Genomic DNA, 17932 nt, shown 5'->3' with positions numbered 1-17932 from the left:
ATGTCCTTGAGTGGGTGCCCTGTGAAAGTATTTACTTACATTGAACTTTTTTACATTTTTACACATAGAAAACCACTAATCCAACCATATTTTATGGGATTATATGTAATAGACCAGAACTAAAGAGCACATAAGTTTGAAGTAGAGGGAATAAAGTCTGTTTTTTTAAACACCTAATGTGTGCTTTGTAGAACCAACTTTCTTTGCAATTAAAGCTAAGCTATATCTTCTAGCTCTGTATATCTAGAGACTAAAATATGTGCATGTTCATTTTTGCACAATAGCCTCAGATAAATCAGATCAGACAAAGATAAAATGTAAACATGTTTTTAAGTCGTCTAATAGACTGAATTGAGTGTAGGTCTGCACTGAATGGCTCCTTTGAAAAAAACCACATGAGCTTGGATCTGAGCCACACTATTGCATCTATGGTGGCTAATCTACACAGCATTATGCTTCCATCACCAAGTCTACACGTGGGGATAATGAATTCAAGGTGATGTTTTAGTTCTTCTCCTCTCATGTGTTTTGCATGTTGTTTAAAAAGTACAATTTTAGTCTCATCTGAACAGGCCTTATTCAACATGCTTGATCACCTTTTGGTAATGTTTCTTTTTTTCTACACTGTGCCATAGATTTAAAGTCCACAAGTAGTGTTTCAAAATATGAAAAAAGTTCAAGTATTTGACTTCCCCAAAGTAGCTGATTAATATATTTATTTTTAAAGCACCCTGTTTATAGGCGTGCTAACCGGCGTTTTATCTGCAATCTTAACAGAAATGGGTGAAAGGTCCCTCAGAGTGGAATTTTCCTAATTTCTCTTCTTCCACAACACAAAACAGATGTGTTCTCAGAACCCCCTCCTTTTGCCCCCCCCCCCCCCCCCCCCCCTCCACAAATGACTTCTTTAAAAAAAGCGAGTGAGTGAGTTTGTCCCTCACTCATACCATCCTGAGGTCTGGCTCTAAGGATGGACTCTGCTCTGCTGTTGCTTCTCCTCTGGGCTCTGACTGCCACAGCTTCCCCTCAGTCTTCAGGTAAGCCACAAGTCAATGATGAATTATGATTCAAATTTTTACTACCTGTGGTAAAATAGAGCCATATGGTTACACACTTTTTATTTGTTGCTTGCTCTTTCCTGTATCTGGATGTGAGGATTATCAAGCATCAAAATTCCAGAAGCCTTTATTTAGGGTCGAAATGCACTGACTTAGAGTCTGTTATTAATGAAAATTAAAACAGGAACTCTTAATCAAGAGAATATAAATTCTATAAACATTTTTTTCCATTTATAATAGTAATATCAATATTATATCTCCTGTACTGTAGATAATAGCTAAAAATTGTTCCAGTGCTTATTTCTTTGCTTAAATACAGCTTTTGTTGTTATTTCCGTTGCATTTAGAAGGAGTAACATAGTACCTCTGAATCCTGTTATATCTGGAGTCACTTCTTAAACATTTCAAAGTTCTGTAATGTTTAACATGCACACTGCTGTCAGTAGAAGATGTGCACAGAAGGTGGTTATGGCCGTACATATGGCGCCTTTGAAATTATTTGTACTCTTTGTTTTTTTTGTACCAAATGCTGCCACAGAAAAAGCTCCATCTTCAACCTATTTTAGTTGAATTTTATTGACTGAGCAAAACAATTCGGTTTATCATTCTCAAGTCGAAGTAAAATAATAGATGGCTTTCAATTTCCCCACAAATAAAATTGTGGGAAAAAAACTCCAAAGGACCTGAGAAAGCTTGAATTACATTCGTTTTAAGCCCTCCAGAGTCACTGCTTTGCATAGCCACCAATCATTGCAATCACAGCTGCACATTGTTTGGGGTATGTCACCAGCATCCAGGGACATTTTTGTCCATCCTTGTTTGCAAAATAGATCAAGCTTTGCCAGAGTAAATAAAGAGTAAATGTGCTGTGTATCAGTGCTCACTGCTGTTTGGATCTGGACTTTGACTAAGCCTTTCTAATCATGGTTTGATTTTAAACGTTTCCATTCTCTTTCTGCAGTAGGCTTTCATGCTCTAAGAAAAACCTCAAGTCTTTTGATTTTTTTTTAATGTTTTCTCTTCCATTATTGTTTGTTTGAAGCATCCTCCATCTTCCAATAAAATCTAACAGGCTAATCTTGCTCTGTTAAAGAAAGGCATGTCCATAGCATGATGCTTCTACCACTTTGCTTCTTTCTGGAAAATTAAAGGTTATGGTGACAAACTGCAAATTTAACTGATTCCCTTTTTCTGTAAAGGACAGATTTGTAGGGTATATTAATAATTGTTCTCTATTCCAACAGTTAGTATAATAACAGTGAGCCTTTTGGCTGACTTTCTGACAAATGCTCTCATTCCTGTTCTATATACTGTTTGGATGGATGTCTGTGTCCAGGCGGGTTAGTAGTTGTGAAAAAGCTATTTTCACTTTCAATTTTTTTTTTCAAACAATACTTTTTGATAAACATCCCAAACAGCCATCTTTTACACAGATGTTAAATTTACAGACCATGATTCAATAACAGGGTAACTTCTGAAACTAGTTACTTGCTCTGGCTTTCTTTCTTATCTTCTTTGTTATATTCTTTGGCATACAAACCCAATCAAATAGAATGTAATTCCTTGTTGTAAATTGACACAATGTGGAAAAGTGCAGAGAACGAATATTGTCGTTTGGACACTGTTTTAAGATCAGTATTAGTGATGTTATCTAGAGTTTTTCAGAACTCACAAAAGATTTTTACATTGCATACACGTTTACTAGTCCACCTTCTTTATAGATGTCTTCATCTAAAATGAGTGAGTGTTTTTATACCAAAACAGGGTCATGTGTGAGACTTCAGGGAGGAGAGAAGAGAACAAGGACATGTTCTCGGAACTGCAAATCGGACGCAGAATGCGGCAGCAAGCGGCAGTGTTTGTGTGACGGCCAATGTGGTCTCAGCTGTGTGGCTCCAGGTAATTTGATTAATTTTGTTTCACAGTTGGAAACTTTATGTGCTTGATATCTGCATCTGCACTGCTGTTGAAACCTGGCCTGGCTTTTTGTTTTGCCCCCCCCCCTAAAAAAATGCATCAACAAATTACCTTTATTTGATATTATCTCAATTTTTTAAACTATTAAGAACAAAAAAACAAATTTGATTCAAAATATGTGACTACAGTTTTTTTTATTACAATATTCACCAAATATAATAAAAAATACGTTATAACACAGTAAAAACATATATAAATAATAATAAAATAGCACTTTTTTTAATGTCTTTTACATAGCGAAAGTACCTTACATAAAAGCTACATTTTAAAGAGAGTGCAATTAATTCTATCTAAATTATTTTTCCAGTTTCTTGGTGTAAACATTAGAAATGGCTTCCATTTGGAAAGTGTTTTAGATTTTAAACTATAGCTATATATATATAAGATAATATATAAGATATATAATCAATACATATTTCAACTACATATTTCTTAAATAACATTGAAAGTTAGGACACAATAGTTGGCTTTATATCAAACAATAACTTAATACCCATGAACTGACATCAACATAACTGTATACATATAAATACCACACTATAAACATATTTCTGTTACTAATTATGAGCATATTTGCTTTTCTTAAAGTTCAATCCAATCCTCACTGATGACATAAAAAACAAATCCTGTTTAGGAGCAACTTTTCTCTTGCCACCCCTTATGAAATAACGCCCTGGGTGGTGAGCCCTACACCCATATCAGACCCTGTATATGTGTTTCTGAGCAAACAAACAAGCTTTGTTTTCTCCTGGAAAAATGAAATGAAACCCACCCCCATCAAAAGCTGAACACAAACTTTTTAATGCGTATGTGTGTCAGATAAATAGGGCGCTTTGATTGCTTGCATTTTAGTTACACAACCTCATCAATGCTCTTTTAGAGTAATTTGTCAGTAATTGTTTTCCTTGGTTACCATCCAACAATTTCTAAGAATTGCTTTGTATCCAGCTCTCTTGTTTTTTCTCTCTCCTCCCCTCCTGGATCCTCCCCCCCTAAGGTCGTACTTGTCCCTGGCCTCTTCCCCTGAGTGAAACCTCGGAAATCCGCCTCCTCTCTCCCACTCCTTCCTTCTCTGCCCTGCTAGAAGTGCGCTGTAAGCCAGGCTTCACATTGCCCGATGGCTTGGATGTCACTGTCCGCAGGTGTCAGGGTGACCGACAGTGGAGCGGAGATGAGCCCATCTGCGCAGGTGGGCTTATTGTTCTCTTTTTAAATGTCTGGAAATTTAAATGAAAAGGTTTGTTTTACTAGTTTTCTCAGAAATGTGGTTCAGCTTTTTAAGGGCCAATGAATAAGCATTAGAGATTGTGTGTTTAAACAACATGGAGAGAGAGAGAGACAGAGGGAGATGAACAGGACTGAAACCCCTCTGTGAATGTGACGGCTTAGACGTGTTGCACAACTGTGACCTATTCTCCCCATCACCATGTCAACCAGAGCTTTCACAGACCCAAGATCTTGCTGCTGATAGCTTAAAATGGCCTAGTCTTTATCAGGCTGTCAGTGGGTTCAAACACAAGCCTCCTATAAAAGAACAAGCCTTTTCCTGATAAATCTTGCTCAATTTGAATCAATCCCAGGATGTTTGAGTTAAACATTTCCAACATTTAATCTATAGCTTTACTCTGAAATGCAAAAACTACTACTACTTTGCATAAAAGGGAATTTTATCAGTCATCTGTTTGATACCCTCTGAACATCATTTAAAGCACCATAAGTCTGTATTGCTGATGAAGGTTCTCAGTCATCCAGGTCATAGTCATTCCGTAAAAATTCAAAAAATATCCACTGGACTTGGTTTTCAAGATTTGAAGACGTTTCGCCACCTCTCCAGGAAGCTTTCTCAATTCAAATGTCTGGATCCGCAGTGAATTTGAGTCTTATATAGACACGCCTTGTATCGCTTGGAAACATGCAATGGTAACCGATGAATGGGTCGTTAGTTCCATCGTTAGCCTGTAATATCTGAACCTGTCTATGATTCTAGGGGTCGGTCGTTAAAGGGGGGATTGCCATTAACGGGGGGGATTGTCTCCTGTAATACCTGAAACCTGTCTATGATTGTTAAGGGTTGGTCGTTAAGGAGGTATACCTCCTTAACGACCAACTTAATAAGTCTGTATTCTGTGTTAAAAATAAAGCATGAGTAGAGGCATTACATGGTGGAAAGGTAGAGTGGGCTTCCACTATCCATCAATCAATTCTTGTGATTGAGACATTTGATACTGGTCTTTGCTACATCTCATTCTGTTTGTTTCCTCTCTGATTGTTTGGTCTCTGGTGATACAAAATGATTAAAAGGATGCCTTTGTTTTAAAAACAATTGAATTGATAAAAAAATATATAATTTTTTTGTAAAGCCTTTGGCACTTAGGGTTTCTCTTTCCCATTTTTTACTGCACCAGTCGCTCTCAGGCAGCTGCATTTTTTTTTGTTTCTGAGCAATTAGCATAACGCATAACAGCTCTGCTGTCTGTAATCAACGTAAATACAGATGCAGTTATCCTACCTTCAGCCACAAACACAGTCGAAAGAGTGAAGTGATTAACACAATAATTTTTTATTCTTATAAAACGGGAGAATTTAATTGAAATAATGCATTTCTTTAACTAATGAAGTTGAATCAGTGAATGATAAAATGCCTGGACATAGATGAAAAACGTGATAACACTTTCTTTTAAACAGTGAATCAATAACCATGTGAAAACATGGTAATAACATAGCAAGTTCACTATATTACTAGGTAACATAAAAACTTTGGAGAAATTTGTGAAGTGCTGTGATCTAAATCTTAGGCAGACAAGGTAAAGTCAGACTTCTTAGATTTCAAACCGTTATTAGCAGGTAACTCAGTCATTTCACCGACAGCAATAAGTTAATGTGTTGTTATCTAGTAAAATGCAGTTTATTACTTGGCATATAACAGAAAACCAAACCCAGAAGATGGCAAGCTAATCTTCTTAACTAAACTCTTATTTATATGTCACTTGAGTTCAGTTTTATAATGCTTTATTTACCTGATCATAAGTTACAATTTACTTTGTAAGCCGTTGGCAGGTGGTGGCCAATAATAGAAACCATTATGTGGTAACCTAATGGTAATTACCCACCAAAAGTCTCCACTTTTACTTAGTAACATACAGTTGTAATAATTACATGCAGGTAATTACTATGAAATTGTATGCCTTAATTTTGGTGTAATTACCAAATAAAGTTTTTCTTGTTATCAAGTAATATATATTGTGACTGGCTCAGTTATTACCATGTTATTACATTGTTATTGATGTACTGTAAAGGAAAGCGTTACCAAATAGGTCAGGGTATAAAATTAATACAGGTGATCTATCCAAATATGCTATTCTCAATTAATGATGAAGAGATTAAACTTCAGAGAGTAGATGGAAATTCCTGAGAGCACCTAGTTGCGCAGAAATTAAGGAATTAGTTCTGTTTATTAACCTCAAAACGTGGGGTTGATAAAAACTTTCAGAATCGTGAGAATTTCACAGTTTGTTTAAATAAAACAAACTTAACATCTATGTTAATTATTTTTCCAGGCCACTTTTTGTGACCTGCAGCCTTCATCAGAATATATCTGTTTTTATGTGAAGTTGATATAAGCCTAACTAAGCCAAACTAAGCGATTTGGTCTGGATTTAATTTACCTAAAATCTAAATTAACACAGGTGAGCTTTATTCTAAATGTGCAAGCAATAAAGCTTTTCTGTGCCAAAATGTTTTTTTTTTCTCGTTTATATGTATAAATAAGCGTCTAAATATTTAAGTTCTGAAAATTAGGAAAGCCCCGCAATAGTCTTTCTATATTTCTAATTCACCTGTTTCTAATTCAAAATGAAACCCTTTGAGTGTTATAGCATATCTTCTTGCCTCTACATGAGTATGAGTTTTTTTTTCTGTGTTCAAATTCAATGTGTTTACCTTTGCTGCCAAGCAAAGAAGCAAATGGACAAAAATCTGTGAGTAAACACAAATTAAGTCACCAATTTAGCATCATCCACAAAGCGGTTGTGCTAAAAATCAGTTTCACACGTACAAATTGATTGAGAGATGTCAAAATGTTTACGAATATGTGTGAATTGCTCGTCCAGTTTGCAGGTGGGATGTCACACAACACAGACACAAAAATATACTCGTGCAGATTTTACATATTTGTAGACTGTTCTTTTGTCTCTTTTTCTCTCAAACAGATGAACTGTGGTGACAAATGGACACAAAAATATATAAGCCTCAGAGAAAATTCCACCATATAAATTCCACGCATTAAATTGACTTTTCAGAATCAGGATGTGTTAAAAAATATTCTGGAAAGTAAAACTGTTGTGTGGGAAGGATATAAATATGTGGGCTGTTCTATGGTGGACAAAATATAAAACGGTTTTCGCTTTGTTGCTTAAGGACGCTGAGAAACACTCACTACATTATAAAAACACTATTTAATGTTAAAATTACAGTACAACTTAAAACTACCTTGCAAAAACCTTTTTATATGACACTGCATTTTGCATTTCAGTCTACAACAGCAGCTCACCAGCTCTTTGTGATGCACTGAATTATTATTTATTGAGCTGTCACATAAGAGCCACTGGTTTAAGCATTAGATATAATTAGTTTTAGAAATCTTTGATTCATGTTTATATTTAGGGAAAATATTTAGTGATAAATAATCGCACAGTTTAGAATAAAGAAGCATTTAAAAATAAAGGAATATTTTCTTGCAGTAGGATAATTTCCCACTTAGAGTCTTTTATCTTAAACTGTTTTCTGTGTTGAAGAAAAACACAGAACCATGAATTCCTGTAAAAAATGGAGCAACTCAAGCATTTTGTAGTCCATGCTTTGTGTTTATCGCAGTTCGTTTGGACTCATGCCAGGAAATTTTTTTTTTGTCCAATCATCACAAATAGCTGGAGTTGCTTAGTTCTTCTGGGACTTTAACTGGAACCACAATTATGGTCAAAGATATAGACTTCGACTTGATGACTTTACCTGACTCAGAATAGTTACAGATTAGATAACTTAAAGGTAGAGAGGAGGATTTTCACAAATTTTTCAAAAGACCCCCCCTCTTCAAAAAAGTGCACACGAGAGCACAAGCCCATTTCTCCTCGTGCACGCTCTGTTTAAAAGTTGCTGTTTGGCTCATTCATACAAGCTTACTTTCCAAAAAAAGATTTACTATTTTTCCACTATGCCAGACTCACCACCATTAAGTGAGAATGGGGACGAGCCATAGGATGGCCTTATGCAAACATATTATCAGAATGATTGACAATTAAGAGGACCACTTATTTTGATGATCCACCCGGAAAAAGAACATCCTCCACTATACCTTTAAGATTTTAAAAAGACTTCAATAGTTATGACTTGTGAATTGACTGGAACTTTTGCTCGTTTACTTGATATGACTTGATGACCCCATAAAGTCAAAAGTTATCATGCAGTAAAAATAGGGAAAACAAAATATATAATTTGGGAATAGCTCATTAAAACTTGTAATAACTTGAAATATAAAATGTTCATTGGAAAAAAAGAAATCTAGATAAGTTTCTTGAATTGAGGAGGTAAGTGAGACATTTTGCAAATGGAGCAAGGCAATTTACTTAAAAAAAGTGTATTGTCTTACATCAAGAGCATATTATTTAATTATCTTATTTTAAGAGTAAATATACTAATTGCATTGGCAAATGATCTTATTTACCTACTCAAATTAAGGGTAAATACACATAATTTAATATATGTTGACTTATTTCATGATTGTTTTTGCAGTGTAGGACTTGAAACTAACCAATAGTGACATGTTCCCAACGAATGAATGTGTGGAATAGCAGCTGAAGTGCACTGTTAAGTGGTCCATCCATGATGCATTGTGTCTATCCGTCTTCTTTTAACTGGAAGGCTAGGAGTTTCAATATAGCCTCCCACTGCTATGTTAATGCTCTTTAGCTTTTGGGCAAAGAGAGCAGTTTGGAAAGAGATTAGAAATGGAATAAAAAGAATAGAAATACTGGTTGGTGTGATAGCTGTGAGGATGTGGCCTGGTGAGCAAACTGTAGTATGAAAGTTCTCTATTTTAGTACGAATTCAGTCGTATGGAGTCCTTTCAGCTGTATTCTACTTTTGTCAGCAAAATTAATATTAAATTTAGCTGCTACAATTTTAGATTAAAATATTTAGATTTGGTTATTTTTTCAATTAACCAAGAAGTTTGTTTCTAATATTTCATGAAATCTCATTAAACATAATGGACAGACATTTTCCTTTAGTTTTCTCAATTATTAATTATAATCAAATTAATTTAACATGTTTCTATTGATATCTCAGCTGTTAAATGCGTGTTAGAATTGAGGATCAACTTTTGCACATCACCACATGAATGTGATGTCCCTCTTCAAACACATAGGACATAAATCCAGAAAAAACATTTAAAAAATGTTATATATCTAACTACTGCACAATTTAGAATGATATAGTGGGAGTAATGTTTCCATCAGGTCTGTTCTACCTGGACAATAAACAATTTATGAAATATAAACATTTTTCTGCATAGTAGTTAAGTTGCTTTATAATTCAAAAAGATCAATTCTCACAGGCTGTTGTTAGAAATCTTTCTTTTCATCAGACTAATGTCAGATCTAAGATTTCATCTTAGGTTGAGTGTTTATCAAAATATGTGATTGCAACACCTGATTTGCACAGGACTGTTTGGATATGATATAAGGATAGATTTCATAAAACCAATATATTATATACATATTTGACCAGGTTGGATCACTCTATTTGCCCGTGATGTGTACTTTAAATTATATATATTTGTAGTAGCTGAGATAGAAAAGCTAACAACAAAATGGAAGAAATTATTATATTTGAAAAAAGGAGGGGGAAAAAAAATCAGAAATTGTGTTTATATTATTTGGTATTTGCAATGGATCAAATAGATAATAAATTGTTTCCTTAAATGGTTGTAAATATCAAATGTATTGTTTGAATGAGCAAGATAATGATCCAAAATGATAAACTCAACACAGACACTGAATCATGTGAAGCATTTTGGATTGTCCATGTACTGAAATGTGCTATACAAATAATCTTACCTTACCATACCTTCGTCTCAGACCTAAATCCTACAGAGAACCTGTGATCTCTTATTTTTTTTAGTTTGTCCTGTTTCTATCTTAATTTGCATATTTCATTTCCTGCAGAGAACAAAATGTAAGCCACTTAAACGAAAAAGTGGATTTTTTATCAATTTCTCAAAGGGAGATAATGCTACTACAATAAAATGTTGACTTTAAATGTGTCTCTCAAAAGTATAGCAGGCAACACAAATCTAAAATAATCAGTACTTATCTTGTCTTATGAAGACACGGCATTAAAAGAGGGCTCCCTATATTTGCTTGGGCTTACATGTCACTGCTAACGATCTCTACCATACAGCTCCATTAAACGTGCTATCCGAAAAAATTTATTTTCGCTCTCAAAATATGTGTTTTACCTCTTCAAAGCGGTCATATCAGGATAAAAATCTTTAGTTCTACCTCTGCTTCAAAGAGACAGGCAGAAGGTAGGTGGGTTCTGAGCGTGTGCGAGGGTTTGTGTTGTGTGTTTTTGTGCCGGTGTGAGTGGAGTGGATCTGTGTCTGTTATGAGGTGGTGGGCAGTGCGTCCCTGTCAGAGTGAGCGCCATGTGCACTGTTTGTGTGTGTGTTTACCAGGAGGTAGAAAGGTAATTTTTCTGGATAGATAGGATGTAGATGTGTTAGAGGGGCGGGCTGCAGATGTGTCACACTGTTTGTCTGTGTGTCTTTGTGTGTGTGGGCGACAGATCACAGTCTGGAGAGTCAGAAAGCTCTCTTGCTCATTTTGCTTCAGGCCTTCCTCTTCTCTGTCCTTTCCTCCTCTCATCTCATCTCTTTCTGCTCTCATCCTTCTCCATCTGAGGCCTCAGATAAGGTCTCTCTCCACAATAGGAGCCAAGGACAAGCGTGCACCTTCAGGCTGTTTAGTTTACATAGTGTGGATGTGGACGTGTACATGTTTGCATGAGTGAAACCACCCTAAGCAGATCTGCACACATTTGGTCAGAATAGAATGATGCAGTTTGTTCATCGAGGTTCTTTCAGAATCGCTGTTATGTGTTTTTGTGCGAAGATGAATCTGATATACCTGTATCTGTACGGTTTGGTGCCAGATTCTGTGTGTGGAGGAGGCAGCAGTACCAGGCAGGAGAGGGGCGGTATGTGAAAACAGAACCTGGCATCAGGCTCTCAAATATATCTCCATCTCCCATAGGTGCCTTTGTATTCTTATCTGAACATTTATCCATTTCAGAAGGCAGAAATAGTCCTCAGGCGAGAGCATTCTCTGCCTTTTTAAAGCTGTGTTCCTGTTCAAAACAGCTCGGGTCACTACAGCTTCTCTCTGCAAAGCACCTCTCCGATATTTATATTTGCACAAGCGTGAGGCTCTCAGCTGCAGGAACGATCAGAGCCAGCAGTTATACAACCTGATAGCTTGGAGAGGGTTGAGGCGGCGGTTCACCTGCTTGTTGAACTCTGGTTTATTACCTAAGAAGGGTTATATCTACTGAAATAGAACGAGACATTGGGTGAAACTCTCTCCCTCTGTGGGTCACTGAAAGCCCGGGTTTAAAAGGGCAAACGACGTGTCAGGATGGACTTCTGCTTGACTGTAGACACTATCAACATAAAGAACATGTTTTTAATTCATGTTTTTTTAATGCTACATATTAGTTTTACAGAAAAATACATGATGGGCCACGGCTTATTGATACTACACTGTTGTAGAGATTTATACATATTATCTCAAGTAAAAGAAACAATGAAATAAAATATAAGTGTTCCTGAAGCAATAACATGGAGCACCCTATGCAATGACATAACTAAAACCACACCCATTAAATTTCCCCATAAATTTTGTAGTGCTGCAATGCTATTACAGAATATTAATACCAAATTTTGTCAGTTGACAACCATAATCGCCATCATTTATTTAATAGGAGATGCTTGATTGTCTTTTTGGTTACACTGCACTGTCAGTATCCTGGCTGCAGATCTGCACTGTTAGGTCTCCTGCACTGTAAGAACCAGAAGTTTATTTGAAGACATAAAAGTAAAAGCAAAGTTGATTCAAAGCCTTTTTAAAGTAAAAGCTAACGCTGATAAAACTCCCTGTGAAGCTACGTAGCTTACTTTCACAAACAAGTGTTGTTATGCTGGAAACTTATGAACGCTCACAATTTTACTCCCCACCAAACTCCTATCTGAAATAATACATATGTGCTACATAGAATTAAGTCTCTGTATTTGGATCATTGGATGGAAAAAGGCATTTGGTCTATAAGACATTTTCTAAACGACAATGGAGGTTGGCTGCCTATGAGGATTTTTGTTTACTGTATCATTTCAACTGTTCCTCTGCTCAGTTTAACACTGCCATAAACTGTAATCTGGCAGCAAACATGTGCTGCGTGCTATTCCCGAAGGCTTCAAATACAACTTCAGGAATAAACTTCCAGTTTTGACAGTTCAGGAGACCCCATTTTGCAGGTCTGCAACAAAGGGTCCTGACAGTGCAGGTCTGCAGTGAGACTCTCTTGCTATTTTGCTCTGCAAAATACCTTAAGCTCAGTAAGACTGGAACTACAGCATTTACAGTGACACAGTTTAGAACCTCGGCTCCCTTTCATCCAATAAAGAATCAAGTGCAGAAAATCATCTAATTGAAATTTTTTTTTTTATAAAAAACTGCCCTGTTTGTTGCTTTATTTGAGGATTTCCATTCGCTGTTTTAGTATTCTAACAGATCAGTATTATTCCTGGTTCATTAAACCTTAAATGAATAATGCTGTGCAAACCCAAATGTGCTTATATTTTATTAATTCTCTTGCTTAGATTAAAACAAATGTCCTGTTTGGTATTCACCCTTTCGCCTTTTTTGACACCTCTTGCTTTTCCATTGAAATACAGTGTCTGAGCCACCTGAAAACACTCCAGCTCAAACCTGTCCTTTGCCAGAAGAGGTGATCCACACCTTCAGCATCCACGGCGAAGCCACTGTGGGTACTTCAATCCGCTACAGCTGCCTGTCTGGGTGAGTGTGGCTCTGAAATACAGAGAAAGAAGCGGAGGAAGTGATAGATGGAGTGTGAAGGAAAAAAAGGAGAGGGAGGGAGGGGAAGGCTGGTGTTATGAGCGATGAATGGCAGGGAATTCATTTTGATCTCCCAGCTGATGATGTCTCCATTGAGCTAACTAGGTCATTACAGTCAAATCTTGTATCGACTTCCCTTTCACACACTGACTCATCTCAAAGGAAAAGATGAGCCAGAGTGGATGTGTCAGCCAGAGCTTCTGCACTCATGATCACACTCACACAATTTAAACAAGAGGTTGAAGCAAAGGATGCATTTGCACAGTTTTTTACTGATATCCCCTTTTAAGGACCTTTCTAGCACCCCTTGTTGTAGTGTATAGGTCATCTTCCAATCTGGTTTCTTCAGTGTACTGTTTTCTTACCCCACAGGGCAGAAATAGTTGGAAGCAGAGAAAATTTCTGCCAGGAGAACCAGACCTGGCTGCATCCTCATCCGGTCTGTAAAAGTAAGTGTGCAGCGTGTGTGTTTATGTGTTACATCCGCTTCACTCTCAGCAAGACTTTACACACTTCTGAAGGTTAGTGAATCATGTGTGAGTGAGTAAATGGCTAAGGTGAGAGACTGATAATAGGTGTTAGTTTGGAAACTGCATTTTTTTTAATCCTCAGTGGAGTGTAAAAAAAGAAAGAGGCACAAACACAAGGCTATGTTTCAAAGTCCTCTCCTGCCCTCTTGTGGTCAAAACTCAAACTCTCTGGATTGATCAAATGGGGGTGGGGGGAATTTCAATTATGTATTTTGAAAACTTCTGTAAAAAAATATATATATATATATCAGTAGTTGAATACTGTTTACATTTATTATCATAGCTTTTATAGGTAGGAAAAGGGAAACACTCTGAAATGATTGGGGTATTTGAAGGAAGCTACATTCAAGTTATCATCATATAGTAAATAAAGAAAGGTAGTTACATGCACTTCAACAGACTAAATGAAGATTTAAGGCTGGAGCAACCCTTAATAAAGAAAGATGAATAAACCCTCAGTTCCACTACTAAAATAACTCTTTATTGTCCTTAACACCTAACTCTGTAATTATGAACAAGACAATGTTTCAGTCCAGAAATAATCTTCATAAAAAGCACACCTCATACTGGAAAGCAATTAGCAAAATAAACTATGTATAATCACCATTCATTGCTTGTTGTAAAAGCATAGATTAAAGGGATTATTTGCTTGGGGGGGAAAACCCATTCATTTCCCACAAAATATAAAAACACGTGTTTTGTTTTGTTGTTTTTTTCATTTACAGAATGTACAAAATTTTACAATATATGTTGATTATAGTCTCTTGATCGAGACTTTTAAAGGCTGGAGTCTGTAAACCTGTTCTCTAAAGTAAAGGTATGTTCAGCAGCAATACACAGTGAGAGTGTTAATGCTCACATGACACTTCTAACTTAAGTATTTTATTTGGGTTTTGTAGGATAGGCAGACATTGCTTTTAACTTAGATCTTTAAAGTAAAGGCTGAGATGTATGACACAAATTTATACTAAGACCTCTTTACTTTGACCCCCCAAAATAAAATCCAATCACCTCATTTGTAAATATGGTTCATTTGAATGTAATTCAACCAGAGCATCAGATTTGTTTTTCATCCCTTAATCCAGCGGATTAATGTCATTTTGTAATAACTCATCAGTACTTCTGTTGAGCTGAGTATGTCAAATATCATTCTTTTTTTTCCTATACAGAATTATTATATTTATTATTATGCAAGATTTTCAAATAATCAGTCTTCTATTAAACATATTTTTACCTTAATAACAATAGAACAACTATTGTCTTCTGATTCATGTTTAAAATCAGTGGTGTTGCAAAGAAAAGCTGATTGAATTGAATCTGTTTGCCTTGCAGAACTGTTCTGCCAACCTCCAAAGGACGTGAAAGAGGGCTACGTGGTTGCAATCCAGAAGGCCGAATATGAGGTTGGCTTTGACATCCACTATCTATGCAAGAAGAACTACCTGCTGGATGGACCCCAGAAGATCACCTGTCTGTCAAATGGCAGCTGGAGCGCATCTCCACCACACTGCAGAGGTGAGGAAAAGCCCAGACCATTTGGGTTTCACAGGAATAAAAATTGGACCTATAAAGAATTTTGCAAATAAATGATGAAATGTTTATTCATGACGTTTTCATAATTTCATGATACAGCTCGTTGTGTCATCCCTGCTGAGCGAAGCCGTGTTGTGATTGGTGGAGTGAAGCGTTGGCCATTCGATGTCACGGATGCCATGGTTCCCCACGGGGAAAACGTGACATTCTACTGCAAACATCCCAAGAAGCAGTGCAGCTTCACAGCAGCTCAGACCTGCTTTGATGGGAAGCTGCAGACACCGGAGTGCTACCTTGGTAAACCCAACAGACCATTTTAATTATTTACAGGACTTATCAAACCCTTAAACTTCCTTATTTTGCTACATCTAATTCCAGATATATTTCATATGATAGACCAACATGTAGTATATTACTATAGCTCTAGTTGTGTGTTTAGTAGCTCTATCCTGCTGGAAAAAGATGAACTTTTGTCCTAAATCTAAAATCTTTTGCAGAATCTATGATTCTCTGTATTTATATCTATTAATCAACAATGAGTAGCTGAACAGGAGCCTTCTCACAGCATGATGCTGCCACCATTTTTAAGCATTAATATGGTGTGTCGAGACGGTGCATACAGAATGATGTACACTTATAGCTTTTCCCTCCTCATATAGCTTTTTGTGTGCAGGTAAAAATATTTGCATTGGTATTATATGTATAAAGCTTATTCTTCCATCCTTGCTATGCCCCCCTACATGGATACATAAGAGTTATTGTGAATTTATTTAAACAATGCATTGTTTAAATTGACAAAAAGCAAAAACAATAACTTAAGTCCAAAAGAAGAATGACGTTCCCATGTAAGAAACATTCCTGGAAAGAAAGCTACTTAGCCTACTCTTCATAATCTGGTTACGCAGTAGTACTTTGAGGGTTATTACATTTTCGAGGCATTATCTTAATCCATCATGCCGTAGTTTGAAACTAAAAAAATCTATGATCTAATCTAGATCAATGACTTTATGGAATATTACCATCTATTGGAGCAAAACAAATAAAGGCGGATAGTTTTGAATTGATGTTTTTTTTGTATTTCATAACACAGTAAATCTGACATATCTAAAAATCACTTCAAAATAGATTCCAAGAATAAAACTAAAATAATAGCTATACTACTATAATTAATGTGAGAGTTAAATGGAATAAGGTATTAAAGGAAAGACAAGATGTCAAACCGCTGCGTTCTTCTCAAACAGGTTTGGTATGCTTGATACCTCAGGTGTAGGTCCAGGTTTCGGTTATTTGAAAGTATAAAGTTTCTATCTTATTTACATAAGGCAGGGCTGACATAGGTTTTTGTGCCAGTGTTCCCTCCAGATTGCTTATATAGGCAACTTTGTTTACTTTTTTCAACTTTATTCAAAATGTAAATAAGAGTGAGCAGTAAAAGAACTTCCTTCTTATTATTCTTTCTCCAGTGAGCCTAATACTCCTCCATAGTGACTGAACCATTGGTTTGTCCTCTTATGTTAATATATTTGTAATTATATAACAAACATGTGTATTGATATTTTATTTAGAAAATCAGCCTGCCAGGGATTGCAGAGTTTTTCTCATTACTTTTACTTAAAAAGAGCTTGTGATCTCTACAGATCCTCCAGAGTTACTCTGGTTCTATTTACTAGGCCTGTATTTAGATGATGATATCTTGGTAGATTTGAAGGTGTGCAACCTAACTCTGCTTAGTCCCTTTTCTTCATAAAGCTGTTTGTTTGGGTTCTATAACCTCTTATACTGAACCTTCTGGATTCATAGTGAGACACATTACATTTAAGGATACTAATGGTCTGACCCTAAAAGGCAAATGATTTTACAATCTTTTTTTTTTCTTTGTTTCAGAGCCCACATGGTTGCAGTATAAACTCTTCCCACATCGGCTAGTGTCGGAGATTGAATCATGTGCGCCCGGTGACGTAGAGTGACCACCTAACACATCTGATCTCAACCCACTGAGACATGCATCGGTTTAATAACACCCCCTGGACAATCAGTACAGATTCATGTGCTTTTATTTTGCTCTTTCAGATTTTATTTGTGCAAAAATCTCTTAGGTTTGTGAGTTTTTGTGGTTAAGTTTAAACTATCATCTTTTATTTAGGCCTGGTGTTCTATTTCTCTTGCACTCTAAAGGCATTGTTATTACATCCAAACCTTGCTTAAATCTTGCTGCACCTTCAGATGCTCCATACTCTCGCGACTTTTGTTGTGATGTATGCAGAGGTATTTCTAGGTTGAAAAGAACCTGAGGGGAGTTTCTGCTAACATCTACCCTCTTCTCAGTGATTTTACCTGTTACAAACTGTTCTCTGCAGCATGGAAGAAGCTATCTAAGAATGTTTTCTATTCTTTGCATAAACTGCATAAACACAGCATTAGATTTTATTTGTAGCTCCAAATTGGAGGGTCCTGCTCAGATAACAAATTTAGCATTGCAGGGACCCACTGCACAGGATGTAGCTGGCTAACAAATGGACTGAGAACTCTTGAATATCACTCTTAAAAAAGTGTGTAATCCAGTGTTTAAGTGTAAATGTAAAATTTATGGTAGACATGTGTCTACAGGGTTGGGTATAGATTAATGGATGATAGACTGATGAAG

General features: G+C 36.3%; 1 protein-coding gene across 1 annotated transcript; it reads left to right on the top strand.

Moving 5' to 3' along the window:
* Window positions 1–886: 886 nt before the first annotated feature.
* On the top strand, window positions 887–17631 carry ntd5 (ntl-dependent gene 5). Its single transcript, XM_038284198.1, has 8 exons — window positions 887–1037; window positions 2823–2957; window positions 4033–4224; window positions 13042–13165; window positions 13598–13674; window positions 15088–15270; window positions 15388–15585; window positions 17173–17631. The coding sequence occupies exons 1-8, from the start codon at window positions 971–973 to the stop codon at window positions 17253–17255; spliced, it is 1059 nt and encodes a 352-aa protein (XP_038140126.1). The 5' UTR covers window positions 887–970; the 3' UTR covers window positions 17256–17631.
* Window positions 17632–17932: the final 301 nt, after the last annotated feature.

Source organism: Cyprinodon tularosa, unplaced genomic scaffold (genome assembly GCF_016077235.1).
Source record: "Cyprinodon tularosa strain WSP-4 unplaced genomic scaffold, ASM1607723v1 ctg2, whole genome shotgun sequence".
Lineage (NCBI taxonomy): Eukaryota > Metazoa > Chordata > Actinopteri > Cyprinodontiformes > Cyprinodontidae > Cyprinodon > Cyprinodon tularosa.
Note: the sequence above shows the minus strand (reverse complement) of the source record. Positions and strands in the feature narration are given on the sequence as shown.

Excerpts from the sequence above, each read along its gene's own strand:
- ntd5 (XM_038284198.1), top strand. The coding sequence starts at position 971 with ATGGACTCTGCTCTGCTGTTGCTTCTCCTCTGGGCTCTGACTGCCACA. Across the intron at positions 1,038-2,822 it reads AGCTTCCCCTCAGTCTTCAG|GGTCATGTGTGAGACTTCAG; the intron begins GTAAGCCACAAG and ends ATACCAAAACAG. Across the intron at positions 15,271-15,387 it reads ATCTCCACCACACTGCAGAG|CTCGTTGTGTCATCCCTGCT; the intron begins GTGAGGAAAAGC and ends TTCATGATACAG.